Source organism: Saccopteryx bilineata, chromosome 2 (assembly GCF_036850765.1).
Source record: "Saccopteryx bilineata isolate mSacBil1 chromosome 2, mSacBil1_pri_phased_curated, whole genome shotgun sequence".
Taxonomy (NCBI): domain Eukaryota; kingdom Metazoa; phylum Chordata; class Mammalia; order Chiroptera; family Emballonuridae; genus Saccopteryx; species Saccopteryx bilineata.
This window is the reverse complement of record NC_089491.1, coordinates 386,941,239-386,966,027: the sequence shown is the minus strand read 5'-3', so window position 1 is coordinate 386,966,027 and position 24,789 is coordinate 386,941,239. Positions and strand designations below refer to the sequence as shown.

The 24,789-nt window shown below is 52.9% G+C and overlaps 1 protein-coding gene across 5 annotated transcripts in view; it reads left to right on the top strand.

Annotated features, from left to right (window-relative positions):
- Positions 1 to 20,883, top strand: part of MYH10 (myosin heavy chain 10) — a 119,464-nt gene extending 98,581 nt beyond the window's left edge. For all 5 annotated transcript variants that reach the window (XM_066264236.1, XM_066264233.1, XM_066264232.1 and 2 more), the window contains 13 exons: positions 382 to 486; positions 2,533 to 2,685; positions 3,400 to 3,648; positions 3,940 to 4,152; positions 5,732 to 5,944; positions 6,971 to 7,132; positions 10,648 to 10,776; positions 13,409 to 13,497; positions 14,409 to 14,532; positions 14,627 to 14,835; positions 16,871 to 16,979; positions 18,277 to 18,449; positions 19,282 to 20,883. In XM_066264236.1, coding sequence (XP_066120333.1) covers positions 382 to 486; positions 2,533 to 2,685; positions 3,400 to 3,648; positions 3,940 to 4,152; positions 5,732 to 5,944; positions 6,971 to 7,132; positions 10,648 to 10,776; positions 13,409 to 13,497; positions 14,409 to 14,532; positions 14,627 to 14,835; positions 16,871 to 16,979; positions 18,277 to 18,449; positions 19,282 to 19,426 — 2,073 coding nt within the window. In that variant the 3' untranslated portion in view covers positions 19,427 to 20,883. The remainder of the gene's footprint in view (positions 1 to 381; positions 487 to 2,532; positions 2,686 to 3,399; positions 3,649 to 3,939; positions 4,153 to 5,731; positions 5,945 to 6,970; positions 7,133 to 10,647; positions 10,777 to 13,408; positions 13,498 to 14,408; positions 14,533 to 14,626; positions 14,836 to 16,870; positions 16,980 to 18,276; positions 18,450 to 19,281) is intronic.
- The last annotated feature ends 3,906 nt before the right edge of the window (positions 20,884 to 24,789 follow it).

Sequence of the window (24,789 nt, the reverse complement as noted above, 5' to 3'; positions counted from 1 at the left end):
TAGCTCTGTTGATTCAAGCATCAGCCCCAGGCAGGGGTTGCCAGGTGGATTCCAGTCTAGGCACATGCAGGAATCTATCTCCCCTCCTCTCACTTTAAAAAAACAAAAACTTCCAGATGTAGTCTCTACAGTTTTCAAGTCACAGTCATTTCAGTGGGTAGACTAGTTCATCATCTGGCCGCCAGTACAGGCCTGCTCACTGGGCACTACTGGGCAGTGACAGGCTCAGTGACGCAGTCTTCCTCAAAATCGAGTTGGGCAGTTTCAAGTCCATGCTGTCCTTGTCCCAGTACTGCTTTTATGTCCATTTAAGAGTGGTGATTCTGGACCTTTCTATCTGCTTACTGGTTAATTGAATTTAATCTTTTACTCCTCTTGCAGAATGAACTGGATAATGTGTCAGCTCTTCTGGAAGAAGCAGAGAAGAAGGGTATTAAATTTGCTAAGGATGCAGCCAGTCTGGAGTCTCAACTACAGGACACACAGGTATTCCAGGGGCGTGAAAGGCCTTTCCTAGGGACGCGGCCATTTCCGTGACCGGCGTGTCGGACCCACCTTCTTAGCGCCCCTTTCTGGTTTTGTGGTGTACTTTCATTTGGAGCCTGCACTCGGAACAGCCGTGATGCTAGGAAATCTCAGAGCTCAGCGTCTCCATGTGGCCCTGGGTCCTGTGTCTCGGGCGTGTGGGTCTTAGGTGGCGCCTGCCCGGGGTGTGGTTCACCCGGCAGAGGTCCCACGGCACACACGGCACTGCTGGCCGTCGTAAAAAATACCGTCCTATTACAGTTGAAATTTCCTTATGCTGACCTGGGAGAAACAGTCCATTTTATAGAGGGGTGGGTTGAAGCTTACTTATCATACTTTTTTAAGATCAATTCTTTGTTAGGGCTCTTTTTAAATAGGATGGAAGTTAGGTTAATGACTATGATAATATGAAAATAATGTAGCAGCTTTCTTAGAGTTATACATCTTATTTTTAGTAAATTTGTAAACTTTATATGAGTGTGTATTTGCCAGGTTCTAGGCCAGAGCTGGGGTTAAAATCTCAGACAAACAGGAAATGGAGTAAGTAGGTACCTGGGGACAAGTTCAAGGCCCATCCTGTTCAGTGAGAATAAAGGAGAGACTAAGGACTCGATCTTGGAACGCTCTCCATGTGCCTTTGGAAATCCCAGTCTGAATGGCATGGGGAAGACATGTTTGCATCACCTTTTAGAGAAGTCACTCTGGCAGGAAGTCTATAAAGGAGAAACGGAGGTGGTCTTTGAGCACTGAGGGCCTGGGCTGGGGACAGGTGCAGCCGCAGCCATTCTCGACGTGAGGGCTGCAGGAAGTCTGTATAAAGGAGAAACGGAGGTGGTCTTGAGCGCTGAGGGCCTGGGCTGGGGACGGGGTGCAGGCCACAGCCATTCTAGACGTGAGGGCTGCAGGAAGCCTGTATAAAGGAGAAACGGAGGTGGTCTTGAGCGCTGAGGGCCTGGGCTGGGGACGGGTGCAGCCGCAGCCATTCTAGACGTGAGGGCTGCAGGAAGCCTGTATAAAGGAGAAACGGAGGTGGTCTTGAGCGCTGAGGACCTGGGCTGGGGACGGGGTGCAGGCCGCAGCCATTCTAGATGTGAGGGCTGCAGGGAGTCTATAAAGGAGAAACGGAGGTGGTCTTGAGCGCTGAGGGCCTGGGCTGGGGACGGGGTGCAGGCCGCAGCCATTCTAGATGTGAGGGCTGCAGGGAGTCTATAAAGGAGAAACAGAGGTGGTCTTGAGCGCTGAGGACCTGGGCTGGGGATGGGTGCAGCCGCAGCCATTCTAGACGTGAGGGCTGCAGGAAGTCTGTATAAAGGAGAAACGGAGGTGGTCTTGAGCGCTGAGGACCTGGGCTGGGGACGGGGTGCAGGCCGCAGCCATTCTAGATGTGAGGGCTGCAGGGAGTCTATAAAGGAGAAACGGAGGTGGTCTTGAGCGCTGAGGGCCTGGGCTGGGGACGGGTGCAGCCGCAGCCATTCTAGACGTGAGGGCTGCAGGAAGTCTGTATAAAGGAGAAACGGAGGTGGTCTTGAGCGCTGAGGGCCTGGGCTGGGGATGGGTGCAGGCCACAGCCATTCTCGACGTGAGGGCTGCAGGAAGTCTATAAAGGAGAAACGGAGGTGGTCTTGAGCGCTGAGGACCTGGGCTGGGGATGGGTGCAGGCCACAGCCATTCTAGACGTGAGGGCTGCAGGAAGTCTGTAAAGGAGAAACGGAGGTGGTCTTGAGCGCTGAGGGCCTGGGCTGGGGACGGGGTGCAGGCCACAGCCATTCTCGACGTGAGGGCTGCAGGAAGTCGGCGCTGCGTTCCTCCCGAGGGCATGGCAGCAGGGTTTGTGTTGAGTGTTTATAACATCATCGTGTGCTTGCAAACCATTTCTGTTAGTTACTGCCCTCGGTGTTTCTCTTACACTGAGGTCCTCTGTCCTTTATGACATGGAGCGTTCTTAGTAGCGGTGTTTCCTTTCGGGGCTGACCATACCGAGGGCTGACCTGTTGTAAACACGCACAGGAGCTTCTGCAGGAGGAGACACGGCAGAAGCTGAACCTCAGCAGCCGCATCCGGCAGCTGGAGGAGGAGAGGAACAGCCTGCAGGAGCAGCAGGAGGAGGAGGAGGAGGCCAGGAGGAACCTGGAGAAGCAGGTGCTGGCCCTGCAGTCCCAGGTGGGTGTCCCCTCGCCGCGGGCTGGGCCGCTGCAGCTCAATCTGGGACAGCCAATTAGGTCGTGCTAAATCAGGTCCACTGAGTGATTCTCTGTGACCCACCCCACGGTCCTCTGCCGGCTCCACTGTGGGAAGCACTTAAAACCAAGCGCAGAACTGTATCAACTGGGCCCGCTCTCAATCCAGTCAGAAACTAGGTTACAGGTAAATCCAGTCATTATTTTGATTATTAGCTAAGAAATTAAGTTACAGGCTAAGATTAATTTGCTCAAAATCACATAGTACTGAGTCATGTTAATTCTTCTCACAAAATATTGAAGTTTTTTTCTTTTTTCTTCAAATACAAAAACCAGTTGAATTCTTTACTATTGATTTTTTTTAAGTGAGAGGAGGGGCAGAAACAGACTCTCTCATGCACCCGACAGGATCCACCCAGCAAGCCCACTAGGGGGTGATGGTCTGTGCCTTTGGGGTGCTTGCTCCATTATAACTGGGGCCTACTCACTCCAGTGAGCCATGGCTGTGGGAGAAGAGGAGAGAGAGAGAGAGAGAGAGAGAGAGAAGGGGGAGGGGGAGGATGGAGAAGCAGATGGGCGCTTCTCCTATGTGCCCTGGCCGGGAATCAAACCCGGACATCCACGCGCTGGGCCGATGCTCTACCACTGAGCCAACCAGCCAGGGGCAATCGTTTTTGTTCTTTACATAAACACCTAGCTGAGCGACACGAAGAAGAGAGTCGATGACGACCTGGGCGCGATCGAGGGTCTGGAGGAAGCCAAGAAGAAGCTCCTGAAAGACGCGGAGGTGCTGGGCCAGCGGCTGGAGGAGAAGGCCCTGGCCTTCGACAAGCTGGAAAAGACCAAGAACCGGCTGCAGCAGGAGCTGGACGACCTGATGGTGGACCTGGACCACCAGCGCCAGATCGTCTCCAACCTGGAGAAGAAGCAGAAGAAGTTCGACCAGGTGGGCTCTTCACCTGCGTTCTTGTCTCCCAGCTTCCAGGGTCGGGGCCGCACGTGCTGTCCTCCCGAGCAGCGTGAGCGGTTTTGTTTTAGTTTAAAATAATGTTTTCATACTTATTTTAAAGCAACGCACATTTATAGCAGAATTGGCCAATGTAGAAAAGCGAAAGGAGCTAAGAGAGCCCCCATAAGCTCGTAGTGGTATGCTTAGCAGTACGCCCGACAGGATGCAGGGAGGGGTCCGGGTTGCTTTCCCAACGGCCCCGCGTCTCTCCTGATGCCGTCCGCACAGCTGCTGGCGGAGGAGAAGAACGTCTCCGCTCGCTACGCCGAAGAGCGAGACCGTGCCGAGGCCGAGGCCCGGGAGAAGGAAACCAAAGCCCTGTCGCTGGCCCGGGCCCTGGAGGAGGCCCTGGAGGCCAAGGAGGAGTTCGAGCGACAGAACAAGCAGCTGCGGGCGGACATGGAGGACCTGATGAGCTCCAAGGACGACGTGGGGAAGAACGTGAGTGCCCCGGGCTCCGGCCCCTCCGGCAGGGCCGGCGCTCTGCAGGAGTGCCTCAGGACCTGGGGACACCGTCTGGGAGAGCTGGCTTGTGTGGGGGGTGGGTCGGAGTTTTCCGGAACAAGCCGGGCGAGGCTCTGCGGTCTGTTCTCAGGCGGCACTCCCATAGCAGGGCCGACACACGGAGAAACTGCTCCTCCTTGTCCCTGCAGGGGCCCCTGCCCCGCCCTGCACGCTGGCAGGCGACAGGGACCAAACCCAAGGCCCGGAGGGCCCCTCCGCGACAGGGCGGCGGCATCTGGCTCCAGCACGGAGGGGCCCGGCAGGAGTGACCCCCGCGGCTCGCACTGACCTGGGGCTTCCCAGTCGGTCCCCTGGTCTTCTCTGAAGACTTCAAATACTTTGGGGGTTTACTTGGAAGCTTCTGTGGGATGTTTATTCGCCCTGCACCCCGTCCTCAGTGTATAATGTATTGAGGGTGGTGGGCAGAGCCCAGGCCTAGGAATCGGAAACAGGCTCAGGCCTTGGCTTTTTTGTTCCGACCAGGAGGAGCCACTTAGCCCCTCTAAGCCCGAGTTCCCTCGTCTGTCAAGTGCGCGTTACACTTGCCCGACTTCCTGAAACGGCGGCCGACGTGCTTAGGAAGCATAGTCCTCAGTGAAGGGAAACCTCGTGGGATGTGGGCTCTCTGGCCACACACGGGGGTGGGGAGACTGTCCTACCTTTCTCCTGTGTCTCCCTACACCCCAGTAATGCCCAGGGGCACAGCCGTGGACAAGCACAGGCCACCCGAGGAGAAGTGCTGTGACAACACAGTAGAATGCAGCAGGAACTCCCAGTTGACCATTCCTTGTTTCCTAACAGCTTGCTCTAGAATAACTGACGGTCAGTCATCCGTTTATCTCACCAGCACTTCTTTTGTGCCTATGAAGTGCCAGACACAGCCGAGAGACAGGGGCCCCTCCGTCCTGGTTCTGCCCGCCCGAGAGCAGAAGTCACGGCCCTAGAGGGGATGCCCCGCGGCTCCACGCGTGCCGGTCCCACGGTAGTCTGGGCGCCAGGGCACGTGCGGCAGACAGGCACGGAGAGCTAGGTGCTTGTTGACGGCGGGCATCCCTGTCCAGACGAGCCGGCCTCTTTGTAACCATGCCGTTTCACAGGCCAAGCACCCCCTAATGTGTAAGTTTGCACACATGCGTCTGCAGTACAAGCACCTTTTCCGCAGCGAGAAAGGGTGAACGGTAGTCCCTGTCACAGACAGCAGGCCAGTGGCCAGTCAGCAGGCAAGGTCCTCTGGCACCATACTCCTTTCCAAAGACCTCTCAGTGTCAAGGTGAGACTTGTGTGCTGGTTACAGAACACCTGTGAATACAGAGGTCGGCACTGTCCTTGGAGCGACATCCCCCAACAGGAGGACGCGCGGCCGTGGAGGGACAGGAAGGTGTGAGGGGCCTGTCGGGCCGCGGGCCCACAGGCCAGCAGCGCCCATGCCGTGGGGGGGCCGTAAAGTCGGGAACACCTGCTGTCCTCACTGTGCCTGTGCTGACGGTCCCCTCTCTGGGCGCTTCCTGTGCTGCAGGTTCATGAACTGGAAAAATCCAAGCGGGCCCTAGAGCAGCAGGTGGAAGAAATGAGGACCCAGCTGGAGGAGCTGGAGGATGAGCTCCAGGCGACAGAAGACGCCAAGCTCCGCCTGGAGGTCAACATGCAGGCCATGAAGGCGCAGTTCGAGAGGGACCTGCAGACCAGGGACGAGCAGAACGAAGAGAAAAAGAGGCTGCTGATTAAGCAGGTAGGTGAAGGAGGCGTGGCCCCGGGCAGGACTGGGCAGTGCCCGTTCATTCACGTTAGATCTCAGGAGCTGAGTAAAATTAATGTATCTGGTCACTTGATGGTTTTTATTTTTTAATTTTTATTCTTTACAATTTAGTGTTACTGGTTTAGATAATTATTTCTCAGATGGTATTGCTGCTGCTTACACACCAGGTCACTTGTCATCAGTTGAAAGCCCTTAGTGAGGTCTGCAGAGAGTATGTAGTTCGACTCCAGCTCTGTGAGCCTTAGCGAGGGGCGGGGGGGGGGGGGCAGAGCAGGCGACAGGTGACTCAGCATTTCTGGAGTTTAGCTCCCGTGTGCTCACGAAGCCACTCTTTACAGGAGAAAAAAACAGATACTTGCATTTTTTTATCTTAAAAAGTTACCAGGCACTTAACCACTTGTATTCTCCTCTCAATGTGTGTTAAACTTCTAAAAGTGGCAATTGTGACACTCCCTTGGAGTTCATAGTATTATCAAAACTTAGATTATTTACATTTCTTAATTATTCTACTAATTTTTAATCACTTATTGTTAAATAGCGAATTACCTCAAGGTTAGTGACTGAAAATAAACACTGACCCGCAGCCCTGCAAGGCAGGAGTTCCGAGTGGCCCGGCAGGTGTGTCTCCCGAAGGCCTGGCGGGGGGACGCTCGTCTTGCGGCTGGCCCCCGGGCGCCCCCGCGGTGCTGGCCAAGGCCTCGGCCCCCCTGCGAGGGCCTCCCCACAGGCTGCCTGAGTGTCCGGGGGCTCCCCGAGGAGCCGCTGCCCTGCAGTGTGGCTGCATCACGTCTCCGCAGAAGCTGCCTCTTAGGGGCCTCGCAGTGTCGGTGGAGATGGTGTGCCCAGCTGTTGTTTTTTGAAGATCTGTCTGAACAGACGTCAGCTCCTCTGGTTTTGTGTTAACGACTGCTTAGCAGCAGAGTGCCTCTGCAGGGCAGCTGCCGTGTGTGCCCCGAGGGGGACTTGGGTCTGACCCCATAAGCCCACGGCCTCTCTTAGGTGCGGGAGCTCGAGGCGGAGCTCGAGGACGAGCGGAAGCAGCGGGCGCTGGCCGTGGCTTCAAAGAAGAAGATGGAGATAGACTTGAAGGACCTCGAAGCCCAGATTGAGGCGGCAAACAAAGCCAGGGATGAAGTGATTAAGCAGCTTCGTAAGCTTCAGGTACGGACCGCTGAGCATCGGCCTTCGCCGTCCTCTGGCTCTGCAGAGGTCAGACAAGGCGCAACCCGTTTGGCTGGGGGAGAGCCGTGCGCACTCTGCTGCGGTGGTGGCAGCAGCCACCAAGGTGGCACGCCGCACTTAGTGAGATGGACAGAGCCGGGGGGGGGGGGGGTGGTGGCAGCAGCCACAAAGGTGGCATGCCGCACTTAGTGAGATGGACAGAGCCGGGGGGGGGGGGGGGCAGGCGGAGCGCCCACCGGCAGGGACGTGCTCTCGGGCTCTGGACAGCTTCTGATGACGCTGAGCTACACAGCGTGTCCACCCCTCCTGGTGCTGTGAGCATCAGCAACCTTCACAGTCCAGTTTAATCATCACTCTGCTACTCAGATGCCATGCTGTCCCTCTCAGTGATAAAAATAATTTCTGCAGCAACACAGCACTGGCAGGATGTCATGGGCCCTCGTGAATAGGCCCAACCTCTCAGGGGGATATTTGTCAGTTGTGACAAATCTTTGGAAAACTTCCATCCCTTTGGCTTCGGTGAGTCCACATCTTGAGAATTTATTCTAACGAAATATAAAGATGAGAAGAAATATTTACCAAGATGACCGAGCAGATATGGAAGCAACCTCAGCGTAAGTGGTCTGACGGCCATTTAAATGCTAGGCTGCGTGTGCAATGAGCGCAGGGCTCACGGGAGCAAAGGAAGGGACAGCGTGGGGCAGTCTAGAGATTGTATTTGTTGATTTTAGAGGGGAGGGCAGGAAGCATCAACTTGCAGGAGGTGGTGCTTGTACGTGCCTTGACCAGGCAAGCCCAGGGTTTCAAACCAGCAACCTCAGCGCCCCAGATCCACACTTTATCCACTGCACCACCACAGGTCAGGCAGGGCAATTTAGTTTATAATCCTGCACACGCATGTGCATAGTTTTTTGCATACAGACATGTAGATATACATACTTAGAAAAATGTTTAGAAGGAAGAGTCATCCCTGGATAATAGGTTTATATGTAACTTATTTGCTTCCTTGTGGTTTTTTTAAAAAGCTAAATACAAAGGTTATTTTTCCTAGCTAATTACAAAGGTCATTAGGCTCATTACAAAGACTGTCAATACAGATTCAGTTCCCGGCCAGGGCACACAGGAGAAGTGCCCATCTACTTCTCTACGCGTCCCCCTCTCCTTTCTTTCTATGTCTCTCTTCTCTTCGGGCAGCCAAGGCTCCATTGGAGCAAAAGTTGGCCCAGGCGCTGAGGATGGCTCCACAGCCTCTGCCTCAGGTGCTAGAATGGCTCTGGTTGCAACAGAGCAACAGCCCCAGATGGGCAGAGCATCGCCCCCTGGTGGGCGTACCTGTGAGTCCCATCTGGAGCATGTGGGAGTCTGTTTGCCTCCCTGCTTCTCGCTTCAGAAAAATACAAAAAAACCCAACAGACTACCAATAACATTATGATATCATTTATTTAATAGCTCTGTTGAGATACAGTAATTCATGTACCTTACAGTTTAGCTATTTAAAATGTTTTAATTTTTTTAGTAAATTCATAGTGCTGGGCAACCATCACCACTATCTAATTTTGAACATTTTGGTCTCCTCATTTGGGCCTATGCTGGGCATTTGACAAAAGTGGAATCATACAATACGAGGCTTTTTGTGACTGGTGTCTTTCATTAGCATGTTTTCAAGGTTCACCCTTGTTCTAGCATTAGTAAGTGCTTCCTGCCTTTTTACTACCAAATCATTATTCCATTGTATAGTTACTCGTACCACATTTTATTTACCACTCATCAATTGATGGACATTTGGGTTGCTTCAACTTTTGGCTGCCGTGATAATGCTGCTATGAGCATTCACAAATATTTGTGTACACTGTGCTTCAGTTTTCTTAGGTATATCCCTAGGAGCGGAATTGCTAAGTTATATGGTAACTTTAATTTTAAGGAACCACCAAACCTTTCCACAGTGACTGTACCATTTTACATTCCTGCCACCTGTGTATGAGGGCTGCTATTTTTCTACATCTTCACCACCACCTTCTATAGTCAATCTTCTAATTACCGCCATCCCAGCGGGTGGGAAGTGGTTCCTCGTGGTGGTTTTGATTTGCATTTCCTTAATAACTCATGATGCTGACCATCTTTTCATGTACTTACTGCCCATTATCTTATTTGGAAAATGTTTTTCAGTCTTTGACCCTCATCTCTGAGTGGTCTTTAATAATTGAGTTGTAACATTTTTATCTGTATTCTGACTTCCGAATATCTTCTTCCATTGTCTGGATTGTCTATTCACTCACTCTGTGGTATTATTTATAGCACAAAAGTTTTTAATTTTGATGGAGTCCATTTTATTTTTCTTTTGTTCCTTATGCTTTCTTAAATTATATTTATGAAATCACTGCCTAATCCAAGGTCATGAAGATTTATTGCTATTTTCTCCGAAGAGTTTTATACTTTACACTTCTAAACTTTATTGAGTTAATATTTGTTATATGGTTTTATATATAAACTCAACCGTATTTTTTTCAGTATGGATTGCCCATTGTCCCAGAACCAGTTGTTAAAAAGACTATTCTTTCCCTCATTAAAGTAATTCTGTTCCATTGATTTGTAAGTCTGTCCTTATGCAAATATCACAGTCTTGATTACTATAGCTTTGTAAATTTTAAAATTGGGAACTGTAATTTCTCCAACTTTGTTCTTTTTCAAGATTGTTTAGCTATACAGATTCTTTGCAATTCCATATGAATTTTAGGATCAACTTGTCAATTTCTGCAAAAAAAAAAAAGGAAGACGGGCCAGCTCGGGTTTTGCTAGTTAACCCGCTAGTTCGACCTGGAGTGCTGCCGTCTTACCAGGACTGTCTCCGGGCCGTGAGCAGGGCCTCTTCCCATTTATTTAGCTATTCTTTTCATTTTTCTAATGATGTTCTGTAGTTTGTAGTGTACAAGTCTTATACTTCTTTAGCTAAACTGATACTTAAGTATTTTACTCTTTCTGATGCTATTTTAAATACAATTGCTTTCTTAATTTTTAAACATTTATAATTAGTGTACAATAATACAGATGGTTCTTGGATATTGCTCTGCTATTCTGCAGCCTCCCTGAACTCATTTATTCATTCTGGTGGGGGGTTTTAATTAATTCCCTAAGATTTTTCATATTCAAGATCATATCATCTACAGGTTGAGCTAGTTTTATTTCTTCCTTTCCGTTCTGGGTGCCTTTTGTGTCTTTCTCTTGGCCTGGCTGCTTTGGATGGTGGGATGTAGTGGTGTATGAATGTGCATGGTGTATAGTGTCTTATATGGTGATGGGTTCAGTTTGCTACTGGTTTCTTGAAGATTTCTGTGGATATATTCATAAGGGATACTGGTCTGAATGTTTTCTTGTGATATGTCACTTCCGTATACTTTTATATTCATAATGAATGTATATTACTTTTACAATCTGGGAGAAATATGTGTAAAAGCTAAGAATGAAAACTACCCCAAAGCCTTCCCGTTACCCTTTAGGCTCAGATGAAGGATTACCAGCGTGAATTGGAGGAAGCGCGCGCATCCCGGGATGAGATTTTTGCACAATCCAAAGAGAGTGAAAAGAAGTTGAAGAGCCTGGAAGCAGAAATCCTTCAATTGCAGGAGGTTGGTCTGCTTGTTCATCCATTTGTTCAGCAAATATTCACCCTTGCCAGTTCTCCAAGACCAGATAAATGTGTCTTAATATCTCTATAGCCTTGTGTAATCTCACTACCGATTTTTAGTAGGTTACTGGGCCGCCTTATTGCTTAAGTTTGGCGAAGTGGTCACACTTGGATACAGCTCATATACACTCCTCTACCTGGCTGAGGGCAGAGGAGCCGACCAGTGACTTTTCCACTCTCCAGGCTTGTTCCACGTGTAAGAGAAAGGAGTGATGTTTGTGTATTTAGTGTTGGCAGGCGTCACGATCACTTAACTCTGAACTCTGGCCTAAGTGACAGAAGATCCTTGTTTTATAGGAGCACTATGTGTGATACTTAAAAAGGGAGAGAAGTTACATTCCACTGAAATTCTAAGCGACTCATCTGTACTCTAAGAATTCTCACGTTTCTCTTTTGTAAGTTTTCATGGAGAGGGACCGGTGAAGGGTTACATGCAGTATGGGACTGAGTATGTCACTGCTAGGCACACAGGAAAACATTTTAAAGCTTACTAAGGCGTAAATGACACACAAAGCGCTGTACATGTTTAATGTGTTTATAAACTTCCCTATGAATGAAGAACCAAATGTATTCAAACCTAGAAAGACAAGAGCAGCTTAAATTGAAATGTCAGTTAATATGAAAAAACTCCCAACACAGACACCTAGAAACACCAGATGACGTGTCACCAAAGACGAGTAAGTGCAGAGTTGCGCCTGCAAAAAAAGAAAGGGGTCTCTGCCGGCGTCGGCTGTAGAGGGAGCGGGAACCCAGTGAGCAACACCAGCGATGCTGAGGTTACCCTGACAGCCAGCTTTTGGGTTTTAGTCCTCCTTTTTATTAATTTTTGCTTGTGCCTTGATTTCCTCCGGATTTTTTCTGTTTCTGACTTTATTGAGTTGGACACTCATTAATTTTCAAGCTTCCTTCTTCTAATCTCTGTGATAGTTTCTTTATCCCATGAATAATTTAGAAGTGTGGTTTAAACTTCCAAATGTGTGGTATGCATTTATTTTTCCTTAGTTGATTTCTAGTTCTATTGCTCGTGGTTAGAGAATGTTGAGAGTCGAGCAGCTCTAGGGCCTAGCACAGTCAGTCTTTAACAATATTCCTGTGTGCTTGAAGAGAGCGTGTATTCGTCAGTGAAGGAGGACCTCAAGATCTGTGTACAGTTACCACACAGTTGATCAGTGGTGTCCCCAGAGGGGCGGGGCTCCTGGAGCCAAAGGCACTAGGCATCCCCGCCCGCAGCCAGCCTGTCTTTGCAGACAACGCGGGTACTTATTTTGGACCTTCAGGCAAGGGATCGCTGCACTGGGGAGAAGAGACTGACCGGAAGCTGCCCTGCCCTCCGTGTCTGTTCTTCCTCACCTCAGACAGACACCTTCATTTCTCTGCGTTATAGGCCCTGAGGTGCTCTCCTTTCTCCCGTGGCTCCCTCGGCCTTGCTGGGCCCAGAAACTGGGACACCAGAGGCCAGATGGTAGGGTCAGCACTTACAGAGTGTGTGCATCAGGCCTGGGGCCGGCCCGCGCACTCTGCCTGCTGTCAGCACATCCCGGACTCGCGCCCGGCCCCGGGGGGGTTCTGTGTGCCAGCACTCTGGCCCGCGGGAGGGCCCGCCTCCTGTGCATGCACATGACAGGCAGGTGCGCGTGCCGAGCACACGGTGCACGCCTGTGCGGTCCTGCTCCACGGGCCTCCTGAGATGTGCTCTTGCCCAGTACGGCACCTTTGGGAAGAGACAGCTGGTGGCAAGAGGCTCTGGACAGGGAGGGAGCCAGAACCCTGAGTTTCTGCCATCGACCAACCTTGAGACTTGGTGCAGGTCCTTTCATCTAGGTGGGCCTCAGTGTCATACAGAAAATAAGGGCAATGGTGCAGCTCTCAAATTCTACATTACGGTCTTGGTCTTGACCCAGTCGGGGTGAGAACTGCACCCTGACATCTGCCTGCGGAAAATCCTCTAGAGATTCGTGGGGAGGCAGCCATCAGCCAGCTGTTCCTCCCGAGGGCCGTCAGCACAGGCTGGTCCTGCCCTGCCCCATAAGGCCCTGCTCACGGCAGAGGCCCTGCTCTGAGCCTGAGGTCACATGCCACCCACCTTCTCCCTGTGGGAGCTGTGACCCTCGCTGTACTGCAGGAGTACCTTATTTTCTGGTGCCCTGAGAGTCACTGGTCTGTCTGGTTAGTGCACTTGATCTCCACATTGTATTGTCTATGTGAGATTGCTTCAGGACCAGGACTTGGTCCAGTTCTGGGTTTGCATAGTTTGTGCGCAGTTTACGATTGAGAAACACTAGCTTTCTAAGGAGAGCAAGAACCTCCTACACTGGGACAGCTCAGCCCCCACACAGACTAGGACCTGCCCTGTGGACAGTTTTGTATGAGGATGTCACAGCACATCACCCCGCTGGCCTGCACCCTAACAGTCCCTTCTCTTCAGCAAATTGCCAATCTAGCTTCTCAAAGCTGACAGCAGTGTGAGGCACACAGCGCCTGGAAGAAGATGGCTGCAGCCGGGGGGCTCTGCCGGATCTCACACCTGGGGACTGTCACAGCCAGAGCCTAACTCCTGGTCTGAACCCATTCAGGAACTTGCGTCCTCGGAGCGAGCTCGCCGGCATGCCGAGCAGGAGAGAGATGAGCTGGCTGATGAGATTGCCAACAGCGCCTCCGGCAAGTGAGTTCCCCGGGCTGGTGGGAGGAGCGGCGCCTGGGACCTGCGTGCCGGCCCGTCCCTGCGGCTGGCCGCACGCTGAGAAGGCCAGGGTGTGCTGCGGCTGGCCCGTCCCTGCGGCCGGCCCGTCCCTGCGGCTGGCCGCACGCTGAGAAGGCCAGGGTGTGCTGCGGCTGGCCCGTCCCTGCGGCTGGCCCGTCCCTGCGGCCAGCCCGTCCCTGCGGCTGGCCGCACGCTGAGAAGGCCAGGGTGTGCTGCGGCGCACAGGAGGCAGCGGTTGGTTTGCTCCTCTGTCCCAACTCTGGGAAGATGCGCACATGCTGCCGCGCCTCCAGACTGCCTCCGCTGCCCGGCTCCCGCGGCTCGCCCCTCTGTGCCAGTGGTGCCCACAGTGGTGTGAGAAGTATTCAGAACCACCTGGTCCCGCAGACTGCACGGCCTCACGGTGCACGTCTTCACTCGCAAATTCGTTAGGCTTGGCAGGTAGACCCCTTTGACTTACCTTTCCCCAAATGATTTTTCATTAAAAGACATCTTTCCCATTAGCAAGCTGCCTCCTCTATTCCATTAGCAACTGAGGGCTCCTCACGGCCGCTGCTAACCCGTGATGAGGAGTCGGCATCACCTCAGTGCCCTGGAAACCAGTTGGGTTTAAAAGGGATGCCCGGGTCAGCGCGCACTATAGGGAGCTGAGCTGCTGGCTGGAGGCAGCGGGGGCGCCGCAGGGAGGCTCCTGCAGAGGCCAGGGGCAGTGACGGGCCCAGACCAGGGGGGCGCATGTTTGGAAGATCCATCCATGTGACTGCACAGACTGGGGTGCGTGCTGGAGAGACAGACCAGGGAGGCGCTGAGTCTCCAGCAGCAGGGGCCCCGCACTGCGGCGCGGGCGCTGAGCGGCCTCCCTGCGCCACCAGGTCCGCTCTGCTGGACGAGAAGCGGCGTTTGGAGGCCCGGATCGCGCAGCTGGAAGAGGAGCTCGAGGAGGAGCAGAGCAACATGGAGCTGCTCAACGACCGCTTCCGCAAGACCACGTTGCAGGTGCGCAGCTGCGGCACACCGCGTCCTAGGGACGTGGGGCGGGGGGGGGGCTGAGCAGTTTCCTGGCGCAGGACTGAGCCGGCTTCCTCTCCAGGTGGACACACTGAACGCGGAGCTGGCAGCCGAGCGCAGTGCCGCCCAGAAGAGCGACAACGCGCGCCAGCAGCTGGAGCGGCAGAACAAGGAGCTGAAGGCCAAGCTGCAGGAGCTAGAGGGCGCTGTCAAGTCCAAGTTCAAGGCCACCATCTCGGCCCTGGAAGCCAAGATCGGGCAGCTGGAGGAGCAGCTCGAGCAGGAAGCCAAGTAAGAGGCTTTTCATACAGTAAACCCACTCGCTGTCTGCCAGAAACCAGGTCCAGGGGCAGCCTGGGAGCCCGAGACCAAGCAGACGTTCCCTGTGGGGGCTCCTGGGGCAGGGAGAGGTGACAAGGACACGGAACCAGAGAGAGACGGGGCGGACCTTCCAGGAAGGCTGGCCCCGCCCATGCGCTCCTCCAGGCCTCAGCTGATCAGGTGCCCCTGATGTGATTTTCTAGGGGCCACAGCTCACATCTCAACCCAAACTTGACTTTCCAAGTTGGTGGCATCACATGAAATGCTGTAATTTGTTGGCAGAAAAGTAAAAGCTTTTCTTGACCCATAGGGACTGCTTGACAGTTTCTGGGTGGTTGTGAATCATTCTGCAATTTATGAGGACCTTCCCAGTAGCCTTTGGCGGGCTTTGCAAAGCTGTCAGCCCCTCAGACCAAAGCCCAGCATCGCCCCAGCCAGCACCCCCTCCCACTCCACTCTTCCCACCCCACTGAGCTCAGATCACACAGCGCAGGGTTTATGTCTGCAGTAATTAGCATGACTCCCCTTTCAGCTAAGTCCATCACTGTCCATTTCTGCATAACAGTTGTCAAGGAACAAAAGGACTTTTTCTGTTTTCAGTGAAGTTCACCAAATAGGTCCCTTCATAAGGAACAGTGTTGGCCTGCTGGAAACATGGTGATTTGACTCCTAAGTGAAGACTGAGTGTGGGAGGTGCCCTCTGTGTTAGCTGTGGAGTCCCTAGCATCATAATGGGTCTTTTGTTTTCCAGGCTAACAAGTAGATGATTAGAGTAACCAACTAAGGTTTTTGTTTTCAAAAAAGTCTGCACCCTGTATAAGTGACAGGTTGCTTGTATATAACATTTGATCTTTAGAAAATCACTAAAGAGATTAATATCTGCGTGTGAAGGAATACACTGTTTTTGCCTGTCACCATGAGAATACAGTAAAGACCATTCATATTGTGACCAGAGGGGAAAATTTCTGGGCTTTTTGGTTGGTTGGTTGGCTGGTTCATTGGGTATTTTTGTTTTAGAGAGAGAAAGAAAAGAGAGAGAGACAGGAACGGAAAGAGATGAGAAGCTCCTACTTGCAGCACTTTAGTTGTTCATTGTTTCTCATGTGCATTGACGGGGGCGCTCAAGCTGAGCCAGTGACCCCTTGCTCAAGCCAGAGACCTTGGGATCATGTCAGAAATCTCACACTCAAGCCAGCAGCCTTGGGGTTTCAAACCTGGGGCCTCTGTGCCCCAGGTCAATGCTCTGTCCACTGTGCCACCGCAGGTCTCTGGGCTGTTATTAATAGTGATAATATTCTGGTCAGAGAGGTCTTGGAAAGTGCTCCAGTACATGTCATCTTCCAGAGAAATAGGACTTTAAAGAAATGTTTCCCTGTTTGGCCTATGGTGGTGCAGGGCACAGAGCATTGACCTGGAATGCCGAGGTCTCTGCTTTGAAACCCTGGGCTTGCCCTGCCAAGGCTCCTGTGAGCAACTAGTGAAAAGTGAGAATGAAGCAATACCTCTCATTCCCCTGTCTCTGTAAAATCAATAAAGTTTTGGGTTTTTTTACAGAGACACAGAGAGAGTCAGAGAGAGGGATAGACAAGGACAGACAGACAGGAACGGAGAGATGAGAAGCATCAATCATCAGTTTTTCGTTGCAACACCTTAGTTCATTGATTGCTTTCTCATATGTGCCTTGACTGCAGGCCTTCAGTAGACCGAGTAACCCCTTGCTTGAGCCAGCGACCTTGGGTCCAAGCTGGTGAGCTTTGCTCAAACCAGATGAGCCCGCGCTCAAGCTGGCGACCTCGGGGTCTCGAACCTGGGTCCTCTGCATCCCAGTCCGACGCTCTATCCTCTGCACCACCACCTGGTCAGGCAGTAAATACACATGATCTTAGCTAAAAGGCCGAGAAGTGATGGTCAGGCAGTAAATAAAGTCTTTAAAAATATTTTTTTCCCCATTCAGACTATCATTTCCATTACAAAGACTAATTAATGGGGTTGATCCTCTTCATAGGGAGCGAGCAGCAGCCAACAAACTGGTCCGCCGCACCGAGAAGAAACTGAAAGAGATCTTCATGCAGGTTGAAGACGAGCGTCGCCACGCCGATCAGTATAAAGAGCAGGTAGGGGGAAGTGGGCCGGCCACCACAGTGCCACCTCAGAGACGCTTCCCGGGGGGGCGGCCGAGCCAGCTATCGCGTGCGCCTGGCTGAGTTAAGAAGGTGCGCTGGGACTTCACAGAGAGCGGAGGGGAAACAGTGCACTGATGGGGACTGCGCTCTCCCTTGTCTGCATCGGCCGTGTTTACGTATGGAGAATGTTCCTCTAGGACTAGGGGCTGCCCGTCTCCACATGGCTCGTGGTGGTCTGTGGTCACGTCAGGTCCTCTGGAGGGGCTTCGTCCTTCCATCAGAATCTAACCTCTCAAACACCATGTTGAAGGGAGGCATAAAAATGAATGTGCCCACCTGACCAGGCGGTGGCGCAGTGGATAGAGCGTCGGACTGGGATGCGGAGGACCCAGGTACAAGACCCCGAGGTCGCCAGCTTGAGCACGGGCTCATCTGGCTTGAGTGAAGCTCAGTAGCTTGGACTCAAGGTCGCTGGCTCCAACAAGGGGTTACTCGGTCTGTTGAAGGCCCGTGGTCAAGGCACATATGAGAAAGCAATCAATGAACAACTAAGGTGTCGCAGCACGCAATGAAAAACTAATAATTGATGCTTCTCATCTCTCTCCGTTCATGTCTGTCTGACCCTGTCTATCCCTCTCTCTGACTCTCTGTCTCTGTAAAAAACAAATGTGCCCATGTCCTGGGGCTGGGGACTGTCACACTGCCTGCGCTTCTGGATGTGCAGGAATAACAGTCCCTCTCACTGCCCATAGGTCACTCGTGTGAAGGTACAGAACTCCTTTTCTGTAAAAAAACAAACTCAAGGGTGAAAATAGGGTTGTTTTTTTAAACATCCTTTAGCGTAGTTTGCGCCGTCGACGCTGGCTTGGCCAAGAAGGGCGGGCCAGTCAGGCCTGCGAGCTGCCCACCTTTTTTCTGAGAAAGGGGTGGGGAGGAGAGAGATAAGAGGCATCGACCTGTAGTGGCTTCGCTTTAGTTTTATTGATTGCTTCTCACACCGCATGCCTTGAAGGGAGAGGGAAGGGGGCGCTCAAGTCGAGCCAGTGACCTTGGGCTGAGCCAGCGACCTTTGCGCTCTAACCATAGACCTACCCCACACTCAGCTGGCGACCTCAGGGCTTTGAGCCCAGGCCCTCTTGTAAGTGTACACACGTGGATATAGGCATGCGCACACATGCACACATGCACACACGTGGCCGCAGGGGCAGGAAGCTGTGCTCACACCCAGGATGTGGTGACTCATCGGGGTGCCCAGTTCAGTTTGACTCACCCTGTGTGCCCGCCCCAGATGGAGAAGGCCAATGCCAGGATGAAGCAGCTGAAACGGCAGCTGGAGGAGGCGGAAGAGGAAGCGACACGTGCCAACGCGTCTCGGCGCAAATTGCAGCGGGAGCTGGACGACGCCACCGAGGCCAACGAGGGCCTGAGCCGGGAGGTCAGCACCCTGAAGAACCGGCTGAGGTGAGCGGCCTGGGGCCCCGGGGCAGGCTGGGCCCGGGCTTCGCAGCAGCAGCCAAACCTGAGGCTTGGGTTTCCTGAAGGGGTGTTCTTAGACTTTTACAGTTCCTTGTCTTTGCTCTTAAATCACTTCCCATTTACTCATTCAAGCTTTGCCCTTCCATAGTCCCACTTGTTTTGTTAAGTTGCCATTCACCAGCAGGCCACACGAAGACACAAGACACAGCTCGAGGCCAGGTCAGGTGTCCCTCCGCATTCCAGCATCCACATGAGGGGAGGTCCTGGGCTCCCGAGAGAGCAGGCGCCAGAGCCTGCCGGCCCTGGGCTGGGCAGCCACTCCGGCCTCATCACCACTGGGCCTGGTGGGCACCAGGAGAGGCAGAACATGGAGCCAAACTCCTTCCTCCCTCCCAGAGCACCACTTAGGAGTTGACAGAGCTATGAAAACAAAACTAGCAAGAATGTGCAACAGAACTCTTATGTGGCCCCAAAGCCTAAGTCAGTCATTCCTCTCCGTCCTTCATAGAAGCACTGGCCCTTGGCCAGAGGTAGAGCTTGGCCTCCGGCCGTGGACGCCCGCACTGCCTCTGTCACAGACCATGTAGGTGATCGAGCCATCCCGTGCTCAGGACCTGCTTGGTGTCCGCAGCGTGTGGGCCACGGTGAATTCGTGCAGGCATGGTTGTACGAGAGGCGACAGCCTGACCGTGCCCACGCACCCCATGCCCTGCGTCCTGCAGAGGAGGCGGAGGTGTGAGTCACCAGGTGACAGACGCCTCAACAGGCCACACGTTCTCGTGTTGACCCACGGGTGTCTGCTCTCCGTCCCCTCCAGGCGAGGCGGCCCCATCAGCTTCTCCTCCAGCCGCTCTGGCCGGCGCCCGCTGCACATCGAAGGGGCTTCCCTGGAGCTGTCGGACGACGACACCGAGAGTAAGACCAGTGACGTCAACGAGACGCAGCCGCCCCAGGCAGAGTAGAGCCCCCTGGAGCCAGTGGAGGTGGCCCAGCGGGTCACGCAGGAGCGCCGGCCCGCCCTGGCCACTGACGGTCCAGTGTTAGCGAGCTGTGGGACTCCTGACTGAAAGGTCAACTGTGTCTTAAGGCTCCCGGCCTCCACATTCTGTGTCCTGCTCCGGAACTAGGTGTTACCGCTCCCTTTTTATATATATGCTCCACAGAACCTGCACATGTTAACCAGATCGTCTCCTCATTGTATCTATTTTCCATATAGCCATCAAGAGACCATTTTATAATACGTGTTAAGGAGAGAACCCTTTCAGACAAACTCCAGACCTCCGTGGCCAGCCGCCGGGCCCGGGGCCACCCGTGGTGACTGGGCGGTCGCTCTGCATGCGCGGTCGTACGGACGGTAACGTAGCTGTGTCCCGTGGCCACGACTCCTCCGCACAGCCAGTCTCCTAGAACCTTGTGGAAGCTAAACTGCACTTGTGTTTCTCATTTCCTCCAGACACTGATCAACACGATTTCAGTGAGCAAACTGTGAAAGGGACTGTGGAAAGAAAGATTAGGAGGGTGGGGTGGGGTGGGGGAAGCAGCGTTCATTTGGGGTTACCACGCCCATCTCCCTCGAGTTGGGGGTGTCCCCACATCTTTTATGTTAACTGTCCTCGGCCAGGGCTGGTCTGTGCATAAGAAGGATAGTGGCCACGGGGCAGCTGAAGCCCCCAGTGACAGCCGTCGTGGTGACTTGCAGGTGGCCTGCTTAAGCCTGGCCCGGCCAGCGTGCTGACCCTCACGTCCGCGGGCCCCCAGCAGGAGCTGGTGGGAGGACCCCCTGCCAGCCAGGCTCTCATGCTGACCTTACAGATCCAGCCGCTGCTTTGAGCCCAAAATGGGAATGTTGGTTTTGTGTCTGAGACTCGTTCCAAGCATCGATGAGGTTGACAGGACCTTGGGAACAGATGCCCCTGCCTGCGTGTTGCCCTGCCAGTGGGTGTGAGCCTGTCCATGCTCCTTTCCCTGCCCTCGGACAGTGTTACAGTGAACATTGAGCATTCTGGTTTTGGTTGATAGTTCAGCAAACTGACATTACAGAAAGTGCCTTAGACACTACAGTACTAAGACAATGTTAAATATATTATTTGCCTCTGTAACAATTTAATGTATTAAGTTTGTGCTTCATATCATGTACCTCTCTAGTCAAAGTGGTATAACAAACATTCAGTGACAATGAATCAGTGTTAATTATAAATCCCTGATCCTCTGCAATGTGCTTGAAAACACAAACCTTTTGGGTTAAAAGCTTTAACATCTGTTAGGAAGAATTTGTCACGTGGGTTTGGAATCTTTGATTTTACCCCTTTATGAATTGTACTGGCTGTTGACCACCAGACACCTGACTGCAAATATCTTTCTTGTATTCCATATTTCTAGACAATGATTTTTGTAAGACAATAAATTTATTCATTATAGATATTTACGCCTGCTCTGTTTACTTGGAGGAAAAAGCACCCGTTGAGAATAAAGAGACCTCAATAAACAAGAATAATCATGTGAACTTGGAATCTGTTTTCTCACCTCTGTTCTCAGTTTCCTCTCTATGATCTGAAGCTGGGAGTCCCACAGACGACATGCTGACGACCAGACCCACTGTCCCTGAGGGCGCTGCGCTCCCTGAGCATAGGGCGACAGGCCAATCCTCTGCGCAGGCGTGGCTGCGAGTCTCACCCCGGCCAGAGGCCTCCGCACAGATGCACTGGGAAGGGCAGGACCACTGGAGCTCGAAACCCCACTGTTCAGAGTAAAGGCGGCAACCAAAGGCCGCAGGGTGGAGCCTTTAGGAGGGCTTCAGCCGACCGAGAAACTACTTCCTGGCTTAGCGTGTTCTGAGAGATCCAAGAGGTTCCAGGCTGCATGACCAGGCGGCATACACCCTGGACACGCTTTGGGGAGCGTAATGCCGGTGGCCTCGGCCAGGCAGGTCCACATGGGGTTCAGGCAGACCAGAGGAACTGCAGAGCCGGAAGCATGGGGCCATTCCCATTGAACAGTCTCGCAAGGGTGCAGGACGAGCACACAGGCAGAGGAAGCTGCTTCTCAGGCAAAGAAACAGCAAGATGACCCCTCGCGGTGCGGGCAAGCCATCACCATCTCCCGGAGTGCAAGCACCCTTAGCCTTACGTAGGCGGCTACGCGCACTTGGCGCTAACCAGGCAAAGTGCTTGCAGCCGGGAAACCAGCGAGCAGCCCAACACAGCTGTGTTCCCGGCAGGGGGGATTGGTTGTAAAAGCTCCAAGGACAGCCTCGCCAGGGTGGGCCGGTTAGGACGTGCTGGAGAAAAGCAACTAAGGGAATGCACTTTTCTTCCCCAGTATCCTTAGGTTAGGCTGGGCCTGCCGGTGTGAGGTGTGTATAGATCCAGGCTTCTCAGCTGTGATGAGAATGGAAAAAATGGGCAGAGTTCTTCTCCTGTGTCACTGCCAGGGGAGGAATCAAGGGCAAGTTGCCGTTTCCATGTTTCATGTGTCCTCACGGTGCATGCGGTATCTTCATCCAGGTGTTTGCGGAATTCAGAGCCTGGTCTTTCTCAGAAAGTGAGGATGCTTTAGAGTCACTGTTTCCCAACCACTCAGCCTATCAGGAGAAACACAGTCTACGTGGACCGGTGCCAGTTCCAGATTCCAGAAATGCCGGCTTCACTAAAACAAACACCGCTTCACGGTCCAAGGGAGAGGTCGTGTACGAGCCGCGGCTGGGCCTTTCAAGCACAAGGAGGACACGCTGGCCAGAAGCTGGCCAGCGAGCGTGGTGCCCCGGGAGCAGGCAGCCCGACACAACTCAGGAAGCCCTAGCTTTTGTTGAGATGAAGTTTGGATGAGATGGGCTCTGACGTGGAGCTGTCGTGCTAACGGACACTGTTCATTACATACTCCGACCACGAAACCCGGGGTCTGACAAGCAGAGCACTGCCTCCTTCCAGGTGCGCACTGCATAGGTTCTGAGACACCCACGTTCCCACCCGGGTAAACTCATGCAGCACAACTGCCGCCAGCAGGTGGCGGCTGTGATGTGGTTGTCAAGGGTGAGGTCAGGAAAGCCCAGCCTCAGAGCTTGCAGAATGGGAATCAGCAGCTTGGAAGAAAATTCTGGAGCCATCAACAGAATATGCTTCTCGGCAATGCTGTGTCACCAACGCTCCCCGTGGCACAGAGGACAACGCTGCTTGGGAAAACACAGGCACGGACAACAATGGGTCAAACGTCCTGAGTGTCAGAATCAATGTCGAGTTTCAGGAGAGTCTCACGTTTTCCTTTTTCTATGTGAATTACAAGTGATATCAAATGTCTAAAAGAGCTCTTTCAATAAAAACATAGTTTTCCTATTTGCCTTTTCACATGCTGTCTTATAAAGGAAGTCTGTTAAATTAATACTTTAACTAATTAATAAAGTATTAATACTTAATACTTATTAAGGAAGTCTGTTAAATAAAAACTCGAGATTGTTTTTCCTTAACATTAAAAAAAAGCTACTGTATTCCCATAGGTCGTGTGTTTGGTAATCACGGGATCAGTTTTCAGATAAGATGCTTTAAGTCAGCGGTTCTCAACCTGTGGGTCACGACCCCGGTGGGGGTCGAATGACCAAAACACGGGTCGCCTAAAGCCATCGGGAAATACATATTTTATTTAAAGATGTACTGTATGATAAATATGTATTTTCTGATGGCTTTAGGCGACCCCTGTGTTTTGGTCATTCGACCCCCACCGGGGTCGCGACCCACAGGTTGAGAACCGCTGCTTTAAGTTATAGGAAGGCTATTTACAAAGATGCCTCCTCCCCGCTCCCATTTTTAGAAAAGAATCAAGTAGCATCTAAATTTTAAAGGCCAAGCTACTGTTCTCAATTTGTTTCAACCCTTGGAGCAAATATAGAGAAAGGCAATCCTTGACGTAAACCCTGGAATGAGGAAAAAGCTGACCTTAGTATCTTCCAGGTAAACAAGACCGACCTGACTGCTTGGGCCCATCCCCCTCTCTGGCCTTCTTCCCACAGCGGCCAGCCTGGCTGTTCTCACGCAGGACACCAGCTGTAATAAGATGCTCTCTAAGCTGGGGCTCCCCTCCCCTTCCCCAGCGGTACCAGCTTCCACAGCTTGGCTCTCAGGAGATGCTCCTGGCACCGCTGAGAGAAGCAGTCGACGCTCCCAAACGCAGGCAGGATCGGAAGGGGGTGGAAGATCCACGCCCCCCTGCTGCAAGGCTCTGCCCGCCCCACAGCTCGTGTTCCAGAGTTCAGAATCAGCTCACCTGCAGCCTGCAGCACACCGCGGCGTCCAGGCCCGCAAGGCCTCCAGTTTGGAAAGGCAGAGCACATGGCAGGAAAGGGTACTGAGCTCACTGCTGACCCTGGCTTTTCCGTGTACTGGCTTTGTGAGCTCAGACCCGTTGCTTCAGCCCTGGGCCCACCTTCCCTCCCAGACACTGAGGACAAACCAGATCGTCCTGCTCTTCCCCCCCCCCCCCCTCTCTCTCTCTCTCTCTCTCTCTCTCTCTCTCTCTCTCTCTCTCTCGGGTTACCTGTGTCTAATCCCTCTAAGGCCTCACTTGTGAGTCAGCATCCCAACTTCCGCTTCTGGGTCTTACTGGAGTGGGTTGGGGAGTTTCTACCCCTGTGCGCTGAAAGGAAGTGGAGCGCTGACTCCTGGTCCCCTGGTGAGATAAACATACCTGAAGGCAGGAGGACTCAGCACCTAGAAGACAGCCCCTGCCACCGAGGGGGACCACCATGTGGACCCAGCTCAGGGGAGGGGTCATTCCTGACATTTCAGTGAGAGCCAGGCACACCTGGGCTTGGGCAGCCCTGGCGAGAGGACCCCCTCAGGGGCGATCTCGAGCCAGATGGACAAACCCTGCAGTGGCTTTCATGCCAGAGCAAACACTCGAACTGAGCAAAGACAAAGAAGTGTCTCAAACCAAATCATCCAAACCGCTGAATATGAGGCCAAGCAAATCAACCAGCTTCCTCCTGGCGTCCTATGCCAAGGGCAGCTGTAGCTACAAAAAAAACGCCACAAAAATGTGGGGGTCTTCTCCTGCAGGGACTAGACACAGCCCAGCGGCACAGCACGCTTCCGCCCTTCCATGGACCTGGCCGTGCCCTCCTGGACCCAAAGCAGTGGCGATGTCTGGTGAATGACACGGCCCGCAGCCAGTCCCCCCCACCCTCAGCTGCCTGAACAACTGACAGGACTGTCCAGATGAGACGACCCCAGGGACGGTCAGCCAGGAAGGAGCTGGGAAACCACGGGGGAACCGGGAACAAGGGCTTGGGGCTCCGGCACACATCTGGGCTTTACCTAGAGCAGCCCTGCCCGTGCTG